We start from the raw sequence: 22,524 nt of genomic DNA on the forward strand, positions 1-22,524 counted from the left end.
CAGCCTGGATTGATTACAAGAAAGCCTATGACTCAATGCCACATACATGGATCACTGAATGTTTGGAGTTGTATAAGGTGAACTGGACTCTAAGAGCCTTCGTTGCGAACTCGATGAGAACGTGGAAAACCACACTTGAAGCCAATGGCAAGCCACTTACCCAAGTGTCCATCAAATGTGGCATATACCAACGTGATGCACTCTCCCCACTGCTGTTCTATTTTGTTTGTTTGTTTGTTTATTGAACATAAAACATATACAGTAATAATTTGACACAAAATAAGGTAGACCTCTCCGTGAGCCGTCACCTTACCGTGGTGGAGGGGTTTGTGTGTCCCAATGATCCTAGGAGCTAAGTTGTCTGGGGCTTTATGCCCCTGGCATGGTCACCCATGGCAAACAGGTCCTAGGTGAGGGACCAGACAAAGCACGGCTCACAAAGCCCCTTATGGAAAACAAAATCAATGGTATTCAGTTTCCCTTGCCCGGACGCGGGTCACCGGGGCCCCCCTCTGGAGCCAGGCCTGGAGGTGGGGCTCGTTGGCGAGCGCCTGGTGGCCGGGCCTACACCCATGGGGCCCGGCCGGGCTCAGCCCGAAGAGGCAACGTGGGTCCCCCTTCTCATGGTCTCACCACCCGTGGGAGGGGTCAAAGGGGTCGGGTGCAATGCGAGCTGGGCGGCAGCCAAAGGCGGGGACCCTGGCGGTCCGATCCTCGGCTGCAGAAGCTAGCTCTTGGGACATGGAATGTCACCTCTCTGGCAGGGAAGGAGCCCGAACTGGTGTGTGAGGCAGAGAAGTTCCGACTGGATATAGTCGGACTTGCCTCCACACACAGCCTGGGTTCTGGTACCAGTCCTCTCGAGAGGGGTTGGACTCTCTTTCACTCGGGAGTTGCTCACGGTGAGAGGCGCAGAGCAGGTGTGGGCATACTTATTGCCCCCCGGCTCAGTGCCTGTACATTGGGGTTCACATCGGTGGACGAGAGGGTTGCATCCCTCCGCCTTCGGGTGGGTGGACGGGTCCTGACTGTTGTTTGTGCATATGCACCAAACAGCAGCTCAGCATACCCACCCTTTTTGGAGTCCTTGGAGGGTGTGCTGGAGAGTACTCCTGCTGGGGACTCCATTGTTCTGCTGGGGGACTTCAATGCTCACGTGGGCAATGACGGTGATACCTGGAGGGGCGTGATTGGGAGGAACGGCCCCCCCGATCAGAACTCGAGTGGTGTTTTGTTATTGGACTTCTGTGCTCGTCACGGATTGTCCATAACGAACACCTTGTTCAAACATAAGGGTGCCTGTCGTGGCGGCAACCCTCGTACTCGCTGGTGGACACCAGCAGTAAGGGATGCCGTCAAGCTGAAGAAGGAGTCCTATCGAGCCTTTATGGCCTGTGGGACCCCAGAGGCAGCTGATGGGTATCGACTGGCCAAGCGGAACGCAGCTTTGGTGGTCGCCGAGGCAAAAACCCGAGCATGGGAAGAGTTCGGTGAGGCCATGGAAGCCAACTTCCGGACGGCTTCGAGGAAGTTCTGGTCCACCATCCGACGTCCCAGGAGGGGGAAGCAGTGCACCACTAACACTGTGTACAGTGGGGATGGGGCGCTGCTGACTTCGACTCGGGACGTTGTGAACCGGTGGGCAGAGTACTTCGAAGACCTCCTCAACTCCACCAACACGCCTTCTTTGGAGGAAGCAGAGCCCGGGGACTCTGAGGTGGGCTCTCTTATCTCTGTGGTTGAAGTCACCGATGTGGTTAAAAAGCTCCTCGGTGGCAAGGCCCCAGGGGTGGATGAGATCCGCCCGGAGTTCCTCAAGGTTCTGGATGTTGTGGGGCTGTCCTGGTTGACACGCCTCTGCAACATCGCGTGGTCAACGGGGAGAGTGCCTCTGGATTGGCAGACCGGGGTGGTAGTCCCTCTTTTTAAAAAGGGGGACCGGAGGGTGTGTTCCAACTACAGAGGGATCACACTCCTCAGCCTCCCTGGTAAGGTCTATTCAGGGGTGCTGGAGAGGAGGGTCCGTCAGGAAGTCGAGCCTCAGATTGAGGAGGAGCAGTGTGGTTTTCGTCCCGGCCGTGGAACAGTGGACCAGCTCTACACCCTTAGCAGGGTTCTCGAGGGTATGTGGGAATTCGCCCAACCAGTCTACATGTGTTTTGTGGACTTGGAGAAGGCGTTTGACCGTGTCCCTCGGGGAGTTCTGTGGGGGGTGCTTCGTGGGTATGGGGTACCGAACCCCCTGATACGGGCTGTTCGGTCACTATACCACCGATGTCAGGGTTTGGTTCGCATTGCCGGCAGTAAGTCGGAATCGTTCCCAGTGAGGGTAGGACTCCGCCAAGGCTGCCCTTTGTCACCGATTCTGTTCATAACGTTCATGGACAGAATCTCTAGGCGCAGCCGAAGCGTTGAGGGGGTCCGTTTTGGTGGCCTCAGTATTGCATCCCTGCTTTTTGCAGATGATGTGGTGCTGTTGGCTCCTTCAAACAGGGCTCTCCAACTCTCACTGGAGCGTTTCGCAGCCGAGTGTGAAGCGGTTGGGATGAAAATCAGCACCTCCAAATCTGAAACCATGGTCCTCGGTCGGAAAAGGGTGGAGTGCCCCCTCCGGGTCGGGGGGGAGATCTTGCCCCAAGTGGAGGAGTTTAAGTATCTTGGGGTCTTGTTCACGAGTGAGGGCAGGAGGGAGCGAGAGATCGACAGGCAGATCGGTGCAGCGTCTGCTGTGATGCGGACGTTGTATCGGTCTGTCGTGGTGAAGAAGGAGCTGAGCCAAAGGGCGAAGCTCTCAATTTACCGGTCGATCTACGTTCCAACCCTCATCTATGGTCACGAGCTATGGGTCATGACCGAAAGAACGAGATCCCGGATACAAGCGGCCGAAATGAGTTTTCTCCGCAGGGTGTCCGGGCACTCCCTTAGAGATAAGGTGAGAAGCTCGGTCATCCGGGAGGGGCTCCGAGTCGAGCCGCTTCTCCTCCACATCGAGAGGAGCCAGATGAGGTGGCTTGGGCATCTGATTCGGATGCCTCCTGAACGCCTCCCTGGTGAGGTGTTCCGGGCATGTCCCACCGGGAGGAGACCCCGAGGAAGACCCAGGACACGCTGGAGAGACTATGTCACCCAGCTGGCCTGGGAACGCCTCGGGATCCCCCAGGGAGAGCTGGAAGAAGTAGCTAGGGAGAGGGAAGTCTGGGCTTCCCTGCTAAAGCTGTTGCCCCCGCGACCCGGCCCCGGATAAGCGGTAGATGATGGATGGATGGATGGATCTACTAAATCATTTTTATATCAATCAGAAAAGAAAAAGTAAGAAGAAGACTCCATTAAGGCTCATACTTTTCCCTTAACCGTGATATTTTCACAACATTTGGTTTGTATCGGGATGATATACATCCTCACCCTGGCATTCTTGTGTCAATTTTCTTTTGTATTCATAATGGATATTTCAATACCTTTCTCTATTTATCAACTTAGTTCTGATTTATCATTATATTTAATGTTTAGAATTTATCATTTTAACTCTGATTGATGTAGGTTGTTTGTACTATTTTTTTGAATTTGTTTTTTAAATCAGCAAGCGATTTACTCATTTTTGGGTCAGTTTCGAGATTATTCCACATATTAACACCTTTGCTAGATACACTTCTTTGCTTGATGTTTGTTCTTGTTTTGAGTTTTTTGAATAAGTTGGTACCTCTTAATTCATAGTTGCTTTCTCGAATTTCAAAAAACTTCTGAATGTTCTGCATAGGACTAAACCCCCTAAGCCAAGTAATCACCAAGACAGGCTACGGATACCGCTTCAGAAATGGAGCTATGATCAGTCACCTCCTCTACGTGGATGACATAAAGCTGTATGCTAAGAGCATAAGGGACATAGACTCCCTGATCCACACAACCAGGATCTACAGCAGCGACATCGGGATGTCATTCGGGCTTGAGAAATGTAGTCGGATGGTGACTAAGAGCACCTGATTCGGATGCCTCCTGAGCGCCTCCCTGGTGAGGTGTTCCGGGCATGTCCCACCGGGAGGAGACCCCGAGGAAGACCCAGGACACGCTGGAGAGACTATGTCGCCCAGCTGGCCTGGGAACGTCTCGAGATCCCCCAGGGAGAGCTGGAAGAAGTAGCTAGGGAGAGGGAAGTCTGGGCTTCCCTGCTAAAGCTGTTGCCCCCGCGACCCGGCCCCGGATAAGCGGTAGATGATGGATGGATGGATGGATGGATGGATGGTGACTAATAGAGGAAAGGTAGTCCGCACTGAAGGGGGCTCACTCCCTGAAGGAAAAATAGCAGACATTGAGGACAGCTACAAGTACCTCGGTATACCACAAGCCAATGGCAACCTTGAACTGGCAACAAGGAAAGCGGCTATGGCCAAATACCTCCAGTGAGTGAGTCAAGTCCTAAGAAGCCAGCTCAATGGCAAGAATAAGACCCGGGCAATAAACAGCTATGCTCTGCCAGTGATCAGATACCCTGCAGGAATAATAAGGTGGTCAAAGTAAGATATTCAGACCACGGACGTTAAGACCCGAAAGCTCCTAACCATGCATGGAGGCACAATGATGCCATTCCTTCATATCTATCACTCTAGCAGGTGACAATGTCAAGTCAAGTCAAGTCAAGTCAACAGTATTTATAGAGCACTTTCAAACAGCCATCGCTGCATACAAAGTGCTGTACATGGAGCGATTTAACATATACAATAAACAGTAAGACGAATCAGTAATAAGTAATAAGTAATCAGGCGGTAGAAAGCACCAAGCAGTAAAACCAATAGCAAATCTAAGTCATGCTGAGTCAAACGGCAAAGAATACAAGTGAGTTTTGAGGAGGGCTTTAAAGATGGGCAGCGAGGAGGCTTGCCGAATGTTCAGTGGGAGGTCATTCCAGAGAGATGGACCAGCAACAGAAAAGGCTCGATCCCCTCTGAGCCTCAGTTTAGTTCTTGGTACGTCTAGCAAAGACTGGTCCACAGACCTGAGGCGCCGGGCAGGGGTGTAGGGGCGTATGAGCTCAGAGAGGTATGGTGGCGCGAGATTATTCAGAGATTTGAAAACAAAGAGGAGGATCTTAAAAATAATTCTAAAATGAATGGGGAGCCAGTGAAGGGATGCCAAAGTAGGAGTTATATGCTCCCTCTTACGAGTACCAGTCAAGAGGCGAGCAGCGGCATTCTGTACCAGCTGAAGGCGCTTGATGGAGGACTGGCTGACTCCAAAGTACAGGGCGTTGCAGTAATCGAGCCGGGATGTGACAAAGGCATGAATTACTGTCTCAAAGTGTTCATGTGAGAGGAAAGGTTTTATTTTGGCCAGCTGTCTAAGGTGAAAGAAGCTGGATTTAACAACGGCACCAATTTGCCGATCGAGTTTGAAATCACTGTCCAGTTTAAGTCCCAAGTTTGAGACCGTTGATTTCAGATAAGGAGATAGGGGGCCCAAGTCTACAGGATGGAATGTACAAGGTCCACTGGGGCCAAACAATATCACCTCTGTCTTCTTTTCGTTGAACTTCAAGAAATTTTGTGCCATCCAGGTTTTGATTTCTTCCAGACAGGATAGGAGTGGCCTTAATGAGAAGGTGTGTTTCTTGCTCAGTGGGACATAGATCTGGCAGTCATCTGCATAGCAGTGGAAAGGAATACCATGTTTCCTTAAGATGGAACCCAATGGGAGCAGATACAGCGAGAACAGCAGAGGCCCCAGAATTGAGCCCTGTGGAACACCACATGACAGGGGAGCAGTGCGTGATTCAGAGCAGCCAAGGCTGACACAAAAGGTCCTGTCAGCTAGATAGGACCTAAACCAATCAAGAGCACTCCCGCCAATGCCCACCAAGTGCTGCAAACGAGTCAGCAGAATACTGTGATCCACTGTATCAAATGCTGCAGTTAAGTCCAATAAAACCAGACACACGTGGTCTCCAGAGTCATTTGCCAGGAGGATGTCATTAGAAACGCGTAACAGGGCTGACTCCGTGCTATGCATCGTCTTGAAACCTGACTGGAAGACCTCCAAGATGTTATGTTCATCCAAGAAAAGTTTCAACTGCATGTGCACCACTTTTTCCAGAATTTTGGAAATGAAAGGCAGTTTGGAAATGGGTCTGTAACTTGACAGCTCATCTGGATCAAGACCAGGTTTCTTGATCAAGGGTTGGACCACAGCATGTTTAAACTGTTGGGGAACTACACCAGAAGAAAGGCTGCTGTTGATGATATCCAAGACCGATGCACCAACACTCGGGAGAACCTCCTGAAAGAAGCGTGGGGGAAGAGAGTCGCAAGGGGAGCCAGATGGCTTAGTCTGGCGAACTACATCCTCCAAAAGCGCCAAGGACACAGTATCAAAAGAATTTAGGACAGCTGAACATGGAACATGGACAGAGGGGTCAGATGCGGTATTTGGGACCGGAATCCTAGCTGTAGAGACCTTATCAATAAAGAACTGAAGGAATCTGTTGCACATCTCGGCTGAAGAATCCGAGCAAGTAGGCAGAGGGGGTTTGAGTACAGAATCTATCGTTTTAAATAGTGCACGAGGGTTGTGACGGTTGGCTAGAATAAGGTCCAACAGATATTCTCTTTTGGCCTCTTTTACTGTGAGCTGGTAGATACGCCAGCTGTCTTTCCAAATTTGAGAAGAGACATGCAATTTGTCTCTTTTCCACTTGCGTTCAGCTTTGCGACACTCCTGCCTAGCTGCGCGGGTAATGTCGTTAAACCATGGCTCGGGTTTAGGCTTTGGCAGCACAATTTTTGAAGGAGCCACCAAATCCAGGATGGCCCGGCATGACGAGTCGAACCAAGAGGTGAGTTCCTCTGTGTTAGACGAGGGTACGCAAAGGTTATTAAAGGCATCAGAGAAACGACTAGCAGTGTGAGGGTTAAAAATTCGGCGTTTACAACTAGGAGCGCCAGATTTCACAGCAGCATGCGATAAGACTACGTCAAATAAAACTGCCATGTGATCAGAAATTCCATTTTCAAGGACTTCCAGATTTGACACCGTTATACCATGAGCAAGGACAAGGTCTAAAATATGTCCTTGTTCGTGTGTCGGGCTGGTCACATACTGCACAAAATTAAAAGAGTCGATAAGTCTTAAGAAGTCTTTTGCTAGCGTTTTTTCCGGACAACATACATGGATACACACAATGGGTACACAATGGAATGTGTTTGGGACTTAGTCGATTGCTCTCCACCATAGGAAGTAGCTCAACAAGGCAATTGCACAAAGCGACGAAAAAACAACTCAAACACCACTTCCACGTAATCATCAATTCATCTCCACTGGACCCTTCTTGCCTGTTCTTATCATTGTTGCGTTTCCCCTCTACACGTCTTCTCCAATCCCTGTTGGGATCAGTCATTTAGCTCAAGCAAGTTTTCTCTCTCTCTCTCTCTCTCTCTTGGCTCTGCTGAGGTGTCCAGGGACACGCTTTCACCTACTGAATAGAGTAAGGAAGTTATTCCATCCATCACTGGGGGTTCAACTTGTCTCTAGTGGTGGAGGTTATCTTAGACATAAGGAGCAATGGAAGATGCATCATCTCATTTAGATTGTATTCCTGGGACTCAGTCAGAAATTTGATCAGGAACACTATTTTTAATGTGGTGCTTATGAGACTTAAGCCAGGGGACAAATGGATGGGGGTTTAAAATGGTGATTCCCTTTTAAAAAGTTGTGCAGTTATTTGGCAACTAATTTGCCCACAATCTGTTGTTTGACTGGAGAATCGATTGAAAAGAGGCTTGAGAATTTAGCTCTCGTTGATGCGTGATTATCCTTGTTTCAATGTCTTTTGATCAATGACAAAGTACCTGTATAAGGATTTGAAATGATTGTTTTAAGAGATGATTTTTTATTGCAAAGAGACATCTGCTATCAAGGTACAAAAGTAAAGTCTGATCTTTTTCACCAAATTAAGATTAGAGTAGGGGCGGCCCGGTCGTCCAGCGGTTAGCACGTCCACTTCACAGTGCGGAGGTACAGGGTTTGATTCCAGCTAGGGCCTCCCTGTGTGGAGTTTGCATGTTCTCCCCGGGCCTGTGTGGGTTTTCTCCGGGTGCTCCGGTTTCCTCCCACATTCCAAAAACATGCATCGCAGGCTGATTTAACACTCTAAATTGTCCCTAGGTGTGAGTGTGGGCGCGGATGGTTGTTCATCTCTGTGTGCCCTGCAATTGGCTGGCAACCGATTCAGGGTGTCCCCCGCCTACTGCCCGAAGACAGCTGGGATAGGCTCCAGCACCCCCCGCGACCCTTGTGAGGATGAAGCGGTTCGGAAAATGAATGAATGAGAAAAAGAATAGAGTAACAGTGCCTCTGGTGTTCTTGAAGGGGGGGGGGGGGGTTGTTTTTGTTATTTTGCTATACTATAGACTCCCATGTGTTCAATCTGCATGTTTGTATTCTGGTTTCGTTTTTATGTTCTGGAATTCTGCGCCCCTTATTAGTTACACAAGGCTTTCTCAGTTCTTGCCATTTCTCTCCACATTTCCATAAAAGTAATGTTTTCTTTCATTTTCAAGAGTGCCAAATGACAAACTGTCATAAAGCACTAATAATTGTATGTTTCTAAATATATGTTGGTGCAAAATCACCCAATTACACGATTATGTGATGGAACAATTAATGACGGCCCGAATTTCTGATTTTGAGATTTTGTAATGTGGATTGGATCTGAAAAAGTTTACACTTGAAACACCAAAATGGCCGTTTTGTCCAGCATTTTTCAAATATATATTTTGCTAACTTCATTCCAGGAGGGCAAACCGTGTTCCTTCTTTCTGCAGAATTGAATGTCAAGGCATGCAGGTCCTCTGCTTCACCACCCCGCTTTTTAGGGAGCTCGGCCACTGACGACCCTTTGCATTGATTACCGTATTTTCACGACCATTCGCCGCACCGTATGGTTGGGCGCAGTCTCATTAATGGGTGCCATTTCTGTATTTTACACATAGACAAAACGAACTGTATCATTGGGCGCAGTTTTAAAGTGGTAAAACATACGCCAGCTTAAACATACGGCATGCATGCGTGCACGCTAAAAACACGTTAGAAGCATACGGTAGCATGCCTAGACACATCGCAACTTTACTTTGAACGCCCGGTCGCAACTTTACTTTGAACGCCCGGTTGATGCCGATGTCCAGCGGTTGGGGTTCTTTAGTCAAGCCTCCGGGAATAATGGCAAGCTCAGAGTTCATCTGGTTTTTCACCGCTGCTGTGAGATGGGCACGCATGCTAAAAGCATAACCGATGGCTTGAAGTTTGAACTGAGCTTCGTATGTGTGTCTCTTTGTAGAATTTATTTTCGGGGGTTCTTAGAAACCAAAACCGAAGTTGTTTTGCAACAATGCACATTGTCACACTCTATACAGGTGTTGGTACCTGCTTGGGGCGAGCCTTTAGCATCCACTTACACGCCCACCCTTCACTCATTGGCGGACTGCTCCCCAGCATGCCTTTCCTCTTTCACGTCTGCCTTCTCTCTCTCTCTCTCTCTCTCTCTCTCTCTCTCTCTCTCTCTCTCTCTCTCTCTCTCTCTCTCTCTCTCTCTCTCTCCTCTCCATATATGTATATATACACGCCCACCCTGCCAGTCACTTCCGCCTTTTCTCTATATAAACAGCGTGTCGGCTGTCAGTCAGATTTTGGAACTCAGCACATACACAAGACGCTCCGCATCATAAGGTGTCCTGTCCATTTTGGAGAAAATTTAAGACTTTTAATGGCGCCTTATAGTCGTGAAAATACGGTACTCTTGTTACTTAATTATACATGTGGACCCACCACACTGACAACAAATGGCCATTGTGCCTCCATTGACCCAGCTCTCGCCTCCAGATCTGCAACTCTTGAAGGGAGTGAAACAAAATAAAGAGGGCCCACTTAAATATGTTGTCAAAGGGACTTGATTAACAGATTGAAGTTGTTTTTGTTTTTTTCCCCACGGGGGCACGTTCCCTCATTTCAAATTGTGCCGATTCACCTGTAGCCTTCTGTGAAGTCCAGTGTGACAGGCCTGCAGCGCACTGCCCAAGTTTCTTGCCTGTAGTTGTTTCAAAGTGTCTCACAGAGTTACCAGCAAAGATTTAGCAGTGACATATGTAAGAAATGGAAATAAAGAAATGCTTTAATTAGGTCAAACTTGACAATTTTGCACTTATTCGAGATGGCAGCCTTCAATTCACTTTGTACTTTATACTTTGGTTCAGGTTCAGTCTACTTTATTTTTCTTTTCTTTTCTTTTGAATGTAAGAAGTTTCATTACTGTAGATCAGGTTTTCTTTCTGTGAACATTTCGGTGCTGACGACCTGAGGACCTCAGTTAAACCAGTCAGACTACCCCATTTCAATTCCTGATTAAATAGACGACAATTTGTCCTTTGACCACGCCATGGCGTATTTTTTTAAATCAGCCTTGTTATTGAGTTCCTTTCACGTTGCCGAGATGGGAATGCAACTTAAAGACTGGTATTTGTCACAAGGTGGATTGTTAAATACCACACTTAATAGCCTCTAAGGACACAGACAGTCAAAGCCTCTGTGCCCTTGAGATACTATTGTCCAATTTAAAAGCACATTTAAAAGGCTAAATGACAAGCGGCTACAGAATGTGAAGTCATTCAACGGGCTCTTCATAAAAGAACGCAGTGTGTAGACTGATTCACTTTTGTTTCTTTTGTATGTGTACAACATTCAGTTTGTTCCAGGAACATCAAAATTGCTCTGTGCGGCTGTGTTGCTTTCGAAACTTGAAAACCTCTCAGAGTACAACGTTTCCTTTCTCCGTTCATCCTGTCGGTCGTTCTGAAAGCTGTCAGTGAATGAGAGGTTGTACACAAAAATAGCATCGGCATTGATTATGAGCTGCATGGGGAGCCTAATGAATAATTCCTTGTATTTCCTGTGTCTGCTTCTTTTGTCTTATAGTGTGACAGTGAGACTGACATTGACGACAAGGTAAGACTGCTTTCCCTGTGTTTATGCACTCAGCAGAAAGTAATTTGGAAGTTTAGAGAGAAAGGGATGAATAGTTTTGGTGAAAAAAGGATGAGAAGGAGTAGGCATTCTGTCACTCTTCCCACTGCTGATAAATTTACAAGACTCAAGTAAGTGATGCGGAAAACGTAGGGCTGTTTTTGTGTTTCGCATTTCTGCGGAAAAAAACAATGTGGAATGTGTTGTTTTTTTAGGGTCACACATCCCTCAATAACTTGGGAAGTAAAGAACAGCTTGTCTGTCTTAACTTAGTATGTTGCCATCATTGCTGTCATTCCGACTTGAAATACAGTACAGTATATGATAGTATTATTGTACAGACTGCATTATATATGTACATGTGTTGAAGAGCTGGTGCCAGGTGAGCATTAGCAGTAGCACTCTTGAGTGGTTTGGATCCTATTGGGCACACAGGACTTTTTGTGTTAGCCTTGGTTGCTCTGAGTGCCACTCTGCCCCCGCTGTCATGTGGCGTTCCACTATTTTCCTTCAGTTTTCTGCCCTCGGGTTCCATCTTAAGAAAGCATATTTATTTTCACTGATATACAGACAACAATCAAATCTATGTCCCGCTTTCTCCCTGAGGCCACTTTGGTCCTGTCTGCAGGAAATCAAAGCCTGGATGGCACTAAACTTCTTGAACTTCAACCACAATAGAAGTTATTCAGTTTTGGTCCCTTGTACATCTCGCCGTGTTGACTTGGGCCCTCTGGCATCTTATCACAATTTGGGGTTTAAAGTTGTGATGTGATTTTAAATTAGGACCGGTAAATTGCTTCTGGAGTTACATTTTTTGGTTCAGTCCTTTGTAGAGCCTCAGACGGAATCGAGCCTTTTCCATTACCAGTCCCTCCCTATGGAATGACCTCCCGTTAAACACTTGACAAACCTCTTAAGCTTCCTTTAAATAAGGAATACCTTTCCATCACACAAAAACAAAAAACATCCAAGTTGCGCTACTAAATTCAGATGACCTTTACACACACACCCACGCACTCACACATACACGCATACGGTACAAACCACCGTTGATAAAATCTCATCCTTAGTGGATATTACTCAAATAACTTTGCAAAAACAGCATTTTATTCGTTCATCCATGCAGTCATCCGTATATTTGGGTAAATGGGGAAACTGGGGTTATCCAATCAAATGTTGTCATTTCATCAAGTCTTAACCATTTGACATTTGACAAATGTAGTCAGTCACACAAGCCTCGGTGTATTTGTTTAGCATACATTGGGTAATGGTTGGTTGGTGGCCACCACCTGCTTACGAGATGCAGTGCCTTCAGGGAACCTCGCTACATTTTAATGCCTTTACAATTTAGCAATTACTCTCCGGTAAATGAATGAGATAGCATGCCTAATCTCCTGTAAGCTTAGCTCCCAGTTCTGTAGAACTGTCGACAGAGTTCCCTATAAATAATACATTGATGGCAGGCCCAATTTACATTAAGTGCAACCTGGCATGTCAATATTCTTTTATCTCTTGAAGCAAGGAAGGAGCAAGGCCGCAAGCTAGGTGACGCAACAGAGTCGCATAACAAGCCTGCAAGACAACAAGAGATGTAGCACAAGAACGAGGCTCTGAATATTGTGTTTCGTTTTTACCCGTATGAAAGTTACACATAGCAGTATGCACCTTGTGGCATGTTTGACTCAGATTACAAATAGCGGACATTAAATTGTGTGTTCACAAGAAATACCAAAATTAACCGATTAATCGATCATCAAATTAATTGTCATCTCATGTAATAATTGATGAATGGTTTAACAAGTCAAGTCAAGTCAACAGTCAACAAGTCAACAGTATTTATAGAGCACTTTCAAACAGCCATCGCTGCATACAAAGTGCTGTACATGGAGCGGTTTAGAGCCAAGGATGACCAAAGTACGACTGTCATATCAGCTGCCCGCAATTTGACCCCCCCCCCCAAAAAAAATGAGCCTCTTACCAGTAAATGTTCTGTAATCCGTGATGAAAGCAGATTGGTAATCTTCTGTGGTTAATCAAAGTAAGGCAATGACAAAAATCTGATTTTACAATGATTAACAAATTTTGTTCCATGTTCCAGGCGTCATATTCATCCATCCATCCATCCATTTTCCGAACCGCTTGATCCTCACTAGGGTCGCGGGGGGTGCTGGAGCCTATCCCAGCCGTCTTCGGGCAGCAGGCGGGGGACACCCTGAATCGGTTGCCAGCCAATCACAGGGCACACAGACGAACAACCATCCACGCTCACACTCACACCTCGGGACAATTTAGAGTGTTCAATCAGCCTGCCACGCATGTTTTTGGAATGTGGGAGGAAACCGGAGCACCCGGAGAAAACCCACGCAGGCCCGGGGAGAACATGCAAACTCCACACAGGGAGGCAGGAACCCAGTACCTCTGCACTGTGAAGCCGACGTGCTAACCACTGGACTATCGGGCCGCCCGGCGTCATATTACAATTCAGTAAATGAATCATAGACAATTTATGGGGAAAAAAAGTCACTTTAATCTAAAATGAAAATTATTTGCAGTCATACAATGAATAACTTGTAAGTAGCATGAAACTGAAAGTAGCTTTGTATCTCAAACCAGTAGCTCTTCGCACTAATCCCCAAGAAGCTCTCACTTTAAAAAAGGGAGTACAACATCACTCCCTCTTGTGTAATATTGCTAAATTGTTGCTCAGTGATTTATGAGCTTTAGAAAAATGTGTCCATTCTTGGCACCCTTTAGTTTGCATCAATGCAGTCCTCTTAACATTTAGCTTTTCAAACACATCTCTCGACTCTAGCTGTAAAAGAATGCTCTTGCACAAGGTCTGACAGCAACATGATTTGTTTGTCCTGCACAAGCATATTTGTAATTGCATTGATTCTATACAGCAAGAAATATTGTGTGGCATCTTAGGACATACATCAAAGTGGACAAAACAGACAACAATGAATTGAACAGTAATTGCTACAAAGCTCGACAATCCGACAGCTCAATGCTTGGCAGCAGATTCTGATACCTCACCAAATCTTGAAACGCATCCCAGTCTATTTAACCTACAAAACATTTTGTGGAAACATTTTTTGAAAGGCTCCCAACAAAACATATTGTGACATATTGTCCATTCTGCAAGGCAATTTTGTATTATATGTCTTTATTTTTCCTGATACTAGTCTTCTCTCCAAGCAGTTTTATCAAGCGTGCTGTGTCAAAAGCGTTTTTTTTCAGGGTTCGTTCAATGTTGCAAACAGTTGCAGAGATGTTTGCCGGACATTCCAAAACAGATTTTAGTGGTCACAAAATAGGGTTTTTTTTCCCCTATTTGCCATCAAATTTTAAACACGTTCAAAATGTCTTTGTGACCATTTACGACACTGAACAAACCCTCAAGAAAAAAATCAATATTCGCAACGTGCGCCCACAATTGCAATCCTTCGCCGCTCAGTGAGATACAGCCTCAAATGTTTTAACTTGGTGGTAAAAGATGTATCGCGAACGGTTCAACCAGTTCTTTAAGTGTGGTGCTGGATGATCAAGCATTGCAATGTTTTTTTGAACATTTGTCAACTTTTGTTTGTTTGTTTGTTTTTGTTTATCTTTTTTTGTTTTGGTTTTAGCTAACACCGTTTTTAAAAAATCTAGGTTTCTGGATTCAGCTTGACCAATTTAAAAAAAAAAAAGGATATTGTTTCGTACTCATGTTGTTGATAAACAGATTCACTGTTTCTCGTCCAAGCACCAAACCTTGTGACACTCCAAGAAACAGGCCAGGGCATTCAGCACTGAATAAAATATGGATGTGAAAATGGTGTGAAATTAATAAGACCCTTGTTGACAAAGAAAGCAGAAGTCTTTTTTGTTCTGATTCAGTTTTGATTGAGGTCATCGGAAGCTTTGACTTGTTTGGTAGAATATCTTAATGCATTCCTGTTGGGATTGAGAATAAGGCACAATTCTTGGATTGGAAAGTGCTGTAAATTTACAGCAGTGATTTATTGCAGCCTTTAATAAGCAGAATGCTATTTTCAAAGCAGTACATGAAGTCATTTCTTGTGAGAGTTATCTGAACACATGGATCGATAAAGCTACTGTGTGACTTTTTGGCTACAACGCTGAAATCAATGTATCGTTCGGGCTTGATTAAATAATATTAGTAGGGCGCTGCAGTTTTACTGTGAGAAATCAAGTGAACCAACATCTTGGCAAAGGTTAAACCAGCAGTGGCCTTTTCATTTCTTCAGGAACAGATATTACTACAGTGCAATAAGTACAATGAAAAACATGAGCCGGTCACAGAAAATTGCTGTGAAACGCAGGGCACGGATGACATTAGTGAGATCGGCTATCATTTCACATTTCACAAAAAAAAGTGATTGAAGAGTGAAACAATAGATTCCGCTCAGTGGAAGCAAAGCCTCTCATCTGTGATTGTGAATACTCAAGCTAAACCAGTCATGATCATTTTATACTGCTTTTTGCCAAGACAGGTCACAGGTCTTCTAACCATATCATTTCAGTGAAAACCAACCCTCCTTTCATTGATAGTCACCTGACCACATGCTGTTTTTCACACGTTAACTTCATTAGTCTATTGTGTCCAGGTATGCCCCCGACTAAAATTAGTTACACCATATCTGAATAAACCAATGACACGGTGCCACAACAAGTGCTGCTATGATCTCTGCAAGGGACGGGTTGTTGTTGGTTTTTTTTGTTTGTTTGTTTGTTTGTTTGTTTGTTTTTTTGACACCAATATCGATAACATCTTGCTTCTTGGAACTGATACAGATACCGATAACTGAATTCATGTTTTTTTTTGTATACCATATCAGTTAAGGCAGCTGAAGAAAAAAAAAACATGTTTCAATCCCAATTCCAAATCCCCGTCGCTGGAGGTGGCAAGCATTTTTATTGCAGCCGTCTCTGACATGTCACCATCTCAAGAGCAGTTAGTGCATTTGCATTCATTTGCTGGCATAGCGTGCTACATACAATACATGGTATTGAATTGCGGACAAAATTAAAGTCAGCACAGCGGTTGTGTCTGCATGTTCGTAACTGAGATAGGATAGCCTCTGTTTTGTATAAATGTAAGGCAAAAATGTTCATTTTTATTTGTTTCTGTTTTGTTTTAAACCATTGGAAAATACCATCCCACATACTGTACTTATCATCAACCTTTGTCACTCTAAGGATGCAGGTCATTCTTTGAAAATTTTGTACAACTGAGAGTTGAGTATTGTACAACAAGCAGATCACCCAGCTGTCAACCTCTGACAGTTTTTATATGGATGGGAAAAATGGACCAGCTTAATGTTTCGACACAAGTGATCATCCGTCCTCATCTCTTTAATAAAATTAGATTAAGTTCACCTGGGAAAGAGCTGAGAAAGCAGAATGCCTCACCACCCCCTTTAATCTAAAACCAATTTGCCAGTAATATTCCTTTCCCCGCAGCTTGGGATTTGCAGGCCATGATTCAAAATGGAGGAGGATCGAGATGAGACGCGAGCTGCCTGGTTGCATTCAGCTCCCCACAGGCTCTGAGAAATTAGAACTGACACCGGCAACACAGGCCTTAATATGGAGATGCCATTTTTTCCTCCTCTTGATGTGGACTATGTGGCTCTCTTACCCTTTGCTCGTTTTCTTTTTATTCCATCTTTCATTCACATTGGTTAACTTAACGGTAAAAGACCACGGGAGACAAATTACTGCATGAAAGATGAAATACTTTTCCCCTATAAGGTAATTTAGTCTCTGATCAAGATAATGTTAGGACTTCGGGACTTTGTTAAGTCAGAGCACCAAGGTGAAAAGGAGTTTGGTGAATAGTCAACGATACATATAGTCAGGAATGAAGAATTGCATCAGGTGCTGTCCAGATATTCTTAATTAGAATGCTCCTGTACCAGTTCTGAAGTATGCGTACATTGATAGCCACGGCCGCGAGGGGCCTCTCTGTCAACTGTGCGTCTGTGGCTGACTTTCTCCAGCTTTGGCCCACCCACAGCACCGTCTGATTGGTTGTGATTGATTTTGATGATTCTGAGCCTGGGTGCTCCCTGCACTTTTTCTTCGAATTTTAAGACAACATTGTTGTTTAACATGTTGCAAATCACAAAAGCTGTTTAATAAACGTGCTTGAAGGCATTGATACGGTCAATTGCTGTAGTTTTTATTATTCCAAATTACCAAATTACAATCACATAATTTTTTTTTTCCTGCAAATGAATCGGCCTCTTGGACTACTCTTAATCCATTTCGGTATTTACCCTGAAAAAAAGCATATTGGTCCATCACTTTTGTAAATCTGCCAGGCATCCAGAGGTTATGCAGTAAACATGGAGGCAATGTGTCTCTGAAATGAAGATGTAAGCAATAATGCACAACCAGTGGTGTGAGGTGTGTGCTCATATCTAGGGTTCTGAGTGAAGTGAGTCAAGTGAAAGCTGGGAAGGGTGGGCATGGTGACAGTCAACGACTTGTATCTGCTGTCGGGTCATCTCGCAGACAAGCCAACTGACATCAGCAAAGATGACTTGTCACTATCAATGCATATCATAAAGAAAATCAGAGACGGGGAAGATGGCTGCTGCGCCATTGACGTGGCATACAACAGCCTGACCTCTCTTAAATAGCACACATCGCGGACCCCGGCACCCCTCGCCAATCTGGAGTGACTTGTATAAAGTGTATTCAGTTCTTATATTGAATGCAAAAAAAATGTTTAAAAAATATTTCATAGGTACATTTGTAAACAATGTACATTTAAATGTTAAGTTGTGCCATTAGTATTTTTGTCTTTTAATTTTAACAGTTAAGTGTCAGGTGAAAAAAAAAATTGAAGACATTCTTTATATTTTATAAAAAGACAAGACAAGCATGGCATGGCAGCTTCATGTATATAGTGCACATCATCACTGTGCTTCACATAATGAGTATAACAGTTAAAGTCATTGATAAACAAGAGTTAACAACATTTAAAACCAAAGTGTAAAAAAAATGTTGCTGACTAAAATTACGTTTAAAAATATACAGTGCAAGAACAAAATTTACATTTATCATGCTTTAAAAGACCTTAATCATATTTTTTGACCTGGAGTTAAAATAATTTGCATTTGTAGCTGATTTAACCTCTGTCAAGCAGCTTATTCTATTTGTGCACAGCATAACAGCTAAATACTACATCGCCATGTTTGCTTTGAATTATGGGCTCCTCGCTTTTATCCGAGTTTGCAGACCAGAGCATGCTAAAGGCTTTATAAGAATCAGCAGTTCTTTAATGTATTCAGGACATAAACCATTGCGTGAAATTGTAATTTTTTTGAATTTGAAAAAGTATTAATTTGAAGCTAAGTCGGGAAAGACCTTTTTTTTTTCTTTAAAAAAAAGTAGTCAATTTATGTCAAATGAAATGAAGAACGTTTGTATTATTGTTTTGAACATAAACATAATAACCATATTTAAGTCACGAATCAAAGTTAAACATGTACTTCTGATAAAGCAGTGGCAAAACAAGTTGTCATTTTGATGTTTCGGCGGTCTTGTCACCAGCTGCTGAATTTAACAAAGTTACTTGGACTCTAACTTAAGTACTTTTAAAATCACATAACAATGAAAGTAAGTTACTTTTACAATCAAGTAATGAGTAAGGCAGAGGTGCCCATTACGTCGATCGCGATTGACCAGCAGATCACGGACTGGTCCCAAGTCGATCACGAGGAGTGTAGAGGAGAAGAAAAACAAACAACTATTTGTGAGTCTTTGAACATGTTAGTAATATATTTTTTTGTGTTAATGTACACTGCACCCTAATCATCTTATCAGTCTCATTTTCACAAAAAGTATTTTTTAAAAATGGAAAGGAAATAAACCTTTAACCTACGGTGGCGCGTGACCTGCGTCACAGGAAGTTGTTCGCACTCAGTAGTCTGCAATTTCAGTTTGTGATCAGAGCTGTTGCGCTATATCTTTTATCGTTATTATTATTCTCATTCAGATTTTGTTTCATGTACAATTCACCGAGGGCACAGGTAAAGAATAGGAATCTAGAGGGCACTTTAAAACGGTACTTGTGGGCTACAATAGTTAACAGGCTGCAAAAGTGCGTCGCATGCCTCCGTGTCAGGCTGTTACGCATCATGACATATGTGTTTGCGCATGCGCGGTAACGGGTCGATTGCGGTAGATTGGTTGATCAAAAAGTCGATCTTTGGTCCAAAATGTTTGGGCACCCCTGGAGGAAGGTAATACGGGTTGTTATATATTTTTTAAATCAAATATTAAGCAAAATTCCAATCATGTATTGCAAATTATTGTTTATTTGGACTGCTAGTAAAACTAATGTAATTAAAATACAAAACTAAGAAACATAGGCTCAATTTATGTCATGTGCTACATTTTAAATACCGTAATGCAGTTTCAACTCATGTGAACAATACCAAGTTTATACAACACACATCCAGTGCAGTGTGAGTGCAGCCAAACAAGCAGCTAAGTGGATGAAACTCATTTTGTGTGACTGCAGTGTACTGAAATGACGTGGCACTGTGTTGTTTCTTTGTCAGTGCTGTATTTGAATAACAACACAATAAGCATTTTCCACATGAGTAAAACGTGTCAAATTGACTCAATATTGAGTTCAGATGTTCTGTGCCAACTAGAATAAGACACAAATGGTTTTGTGTGCATGGAGGTAAGATTTGAGTGTTTCTGACCCTGCATAAACATAACGCTCAAGTGGGGTTTTATTCAATAAACATGGATGGACTCTAATGACTTGCACATTTCTTCTGGCTGGAAAGGCAAGACTGTGTGTGTTAAGAGCTGGCACTCCGTGACTTTCTCCAACTTGACTCGGCTGAATGAGGCTGTCTAATACAGGAGGGTTTGATTTCCTTCACAACAAATGGCATATGCAATTGTGGCTAAATATAGAAGTCATTCGGGTTCAAATTTCCTTGAAGAAACATTACTTTCTCTTTGGCATAGAATGGATCTCTGAAACAGAGGTGCTCAGGTCTCATTCCTTTTTTCACCTGGAACCCATCCATACTCAAGGCTGTGCTGATGTTGAGTGATGTACAACAGAGCCAAGTTGCAAGGCCAGGGCTATTTTTTAATTTTATTTTATTATTATGATTTTTTTTAATTGTTTTACTTTTTTTTATACAAAGCCATACCTCTACCCTAAATAAGTACACATTCCATCTTATCATATTAACTTCTCTAATTGCTTTTCGCTAGAGTAAAATTAAACCTACCAAGTAATAAGAAACGGCGGAAAAACACCTTCCGCTTTGCATTTCCCACTTGAGATGCACGAGATGAGTGTGTGATTGCTTACATTGTGACGTTTGACATTTAAGTAATAGAAATTAGATCGGAAGAGTACTACTGTGCATTGACCAATAGATGACAGATGATTACATTGGTCAACAAACGCTTTTTATAATTGTTTTTTTAAATCAGATTCAAGTGAAACATTTGTTTATTTGTTTTTTTGTGCTGATTCTGAATCTGCCCTCATTTCTTTCTAACAAATCAGGTTGTAATAATAATAAGAAGAAGAACAAGAAGACAATCTGTAATGTAGTAACATATTTAGTAATATTTATGAATTAGATGTGTGTGTTTAATGCACAGCATGTTTGCATGTTTGCACTGAGGATTGAGAGGAAGACATTTAATATGTGCTGCATGTTATACATAAAGCATATTTGACGATAAAGATGACATTGACCTTAAAGGTTCGGTGTAGCAAAAATCCCAGCTATAAATTAGAACGCATGCTAAAGTCCATATTTTTCTTGGTCAAACATAAAATGGAAAAATGAAAATAGTTTTAAAAACCTGATGTGCTAGAAATAAAATAAAAACTGCTTTTAAATCAGCATTTTCATCTCTGATTAAAATTTGCTCTTGAGCATTGTTATCTTTTGAGCTAAAATTTTGTTTGTCAGGCCTCCCTCAACGTTGGAATGTGGTGCATAGTTTTAGCTTTACAACCTGTCAGTCGGTGTTCACATTTGGATAATCAATTAGAAGTAGCACATGTTAAGCTGCAGATCGGCTTGCTCCAGAGATAACTGCAAGACCTGAAATCATGCAAGCTTTCGCGTCACTTGGACTCTGGAGGGAATATTGTGCGGGTGAACTTCTATGAAAAGTAGAAATCTGAGAAACTGAAAGAGCATGCTCAGGGGCAGCTGCTTTCAATTAAGCCCAAATCCTCATTCGCTGCACTCCCTTATGCGCACATCTATGCTGCTTTGATCTGTACCAGTGCGTGGAAAAGGTACATGACTTGAAAGATTAGAGGTGGCAAAATAATGTTTCCTTAAGTACGATCAAGTTACTAGGGAGCAGTCACAAGGAAGTCTGAAGTCGTAACCTTCAAGTTTCAAGCAATTCCCAATTTACTGTGGGGGGGGGAAAAAACTAAAAAAATCAATCAAGTCGAGTAGCCACCAAATTTCAAGCACATTGAATCAAGTCTTTACTTGCTTCAAGCAAGTCATACAATCCTGCTCGGTCACCCCGTATGTCCGATTGAGAAAATATATTTTTGCTGATCATAATCCAAAAATGTACAACTCTAAAACTAAAAACTATTTCCTTCATTTGGCTTGACCCAAACCTTCCTCTCTCTGGCTACATGATCCATTACACCATTAAGTCCTCTCTGACCACCGTTGCCGCGTTTTTCACCCATGTGATTCAAAATGTAGCCACTCACAGTCCTGCACTCGCTGCAAAACTTAAAAAACACTTTGTGGGTCTTTTTCATCACCAAGATGTGAATTTTAGAAATTGAAATGGTAAACTCATAATCTATTCATCCATCCATCCATTGTCTAACCCGCTTGTCCTCACGAGGGGGGCATGGGCATGCTGGAGCCAATCCCAGCTTTCATCGGGCAGTCTGAACTGGTTGCCAGCCAATCGCAGGGCACACACAGAAAAACAACTATTCACACTCACAGTCACATCTAAGGACAGTTTAGAGCAGGGGTAGGGAACTCCAGTTCCTCGAGAGCCATATCCTGACTGTTTTAGATTCCTCCCTATACCAACACACGATCATCGCATCAGCAAGCTCTGTAAAAGGCTAAAACAATAATGATCAATTGAATCAGGTGTGTTGGATCAGGGAGAGCTCTAAGACAGGCAGGATATGGCTCTCAAGAAACCGTAATTCCCTACCCCTGGTTTAGAGTGTTCCATTAACCAGCCATAAATGTTTTTAGAATGTGGGAGAAAAGCGGAGTACCCAGAGAAAACCCACTCAGACACTGGGAGAACATGAAAACCCCACATAGGAAGGCCGGAATCAATCCCTGCACCTCTGCACTAGATGTGCTCACCAGTCAATCATTGTGCAACCCAAACTAACAATCCTCAGGATGGATTTAACACAAGGGGAGGGAACTCTGGTTCCTCGAGAGCCATATCCTGCCTGTTTTGGATCCCCTCCCTACATAACTGATTTAAATGATCAGCTCATCAGCG

At 43.7% G+C, this 22,524-nt stretch overlaps 1 protein-coding gene across 10 annotated transcripts in view; it reads left to right on the forward strand.

Moving 5' to 3' along the window:
- fbrsl1 (fibrosin-like 1) overlaps positions 1 to 22,524 on the forward strand; it is a 362,003-nt gene that overhangs the window by 244,026 nt on the left and 95,453 nt on the right. For 8 of the 10 annotated variants that reach the window (XM_052066950.1, XM_052066943.1, XM_052066945.1 and 5 more), the window contains one exon: positions 10,951 to 10,980. The exons of the other annotated variants lie outside the window; for them this stretch is intronic. In XM_052066950.1, coding sequence (XP_051922910.1) covers positions 10,951 to 10,980 — 30 coding nt within the window. The remainder of the gene's footprint in view (positions 1 to 10,950; positions 10,981 to 22,524) is intronic. 10 annotated transcript variants of the gene reach the window in all.

This window comes from Hippocampus zosterae, chromosome 6 (genome assembly GCF_025434085.1).
Source record: "Hippocampus zosterae strain Florida chromosome 6, ASM2543408v3, whole genome shotgun sequence".
Lineage (NCBI taxonomy): Eukaryota > Metazoa > Chordata > Actinopteri > Syngnathiformes > Syngnathidae > Hippocampus > Hippocampus zosterae.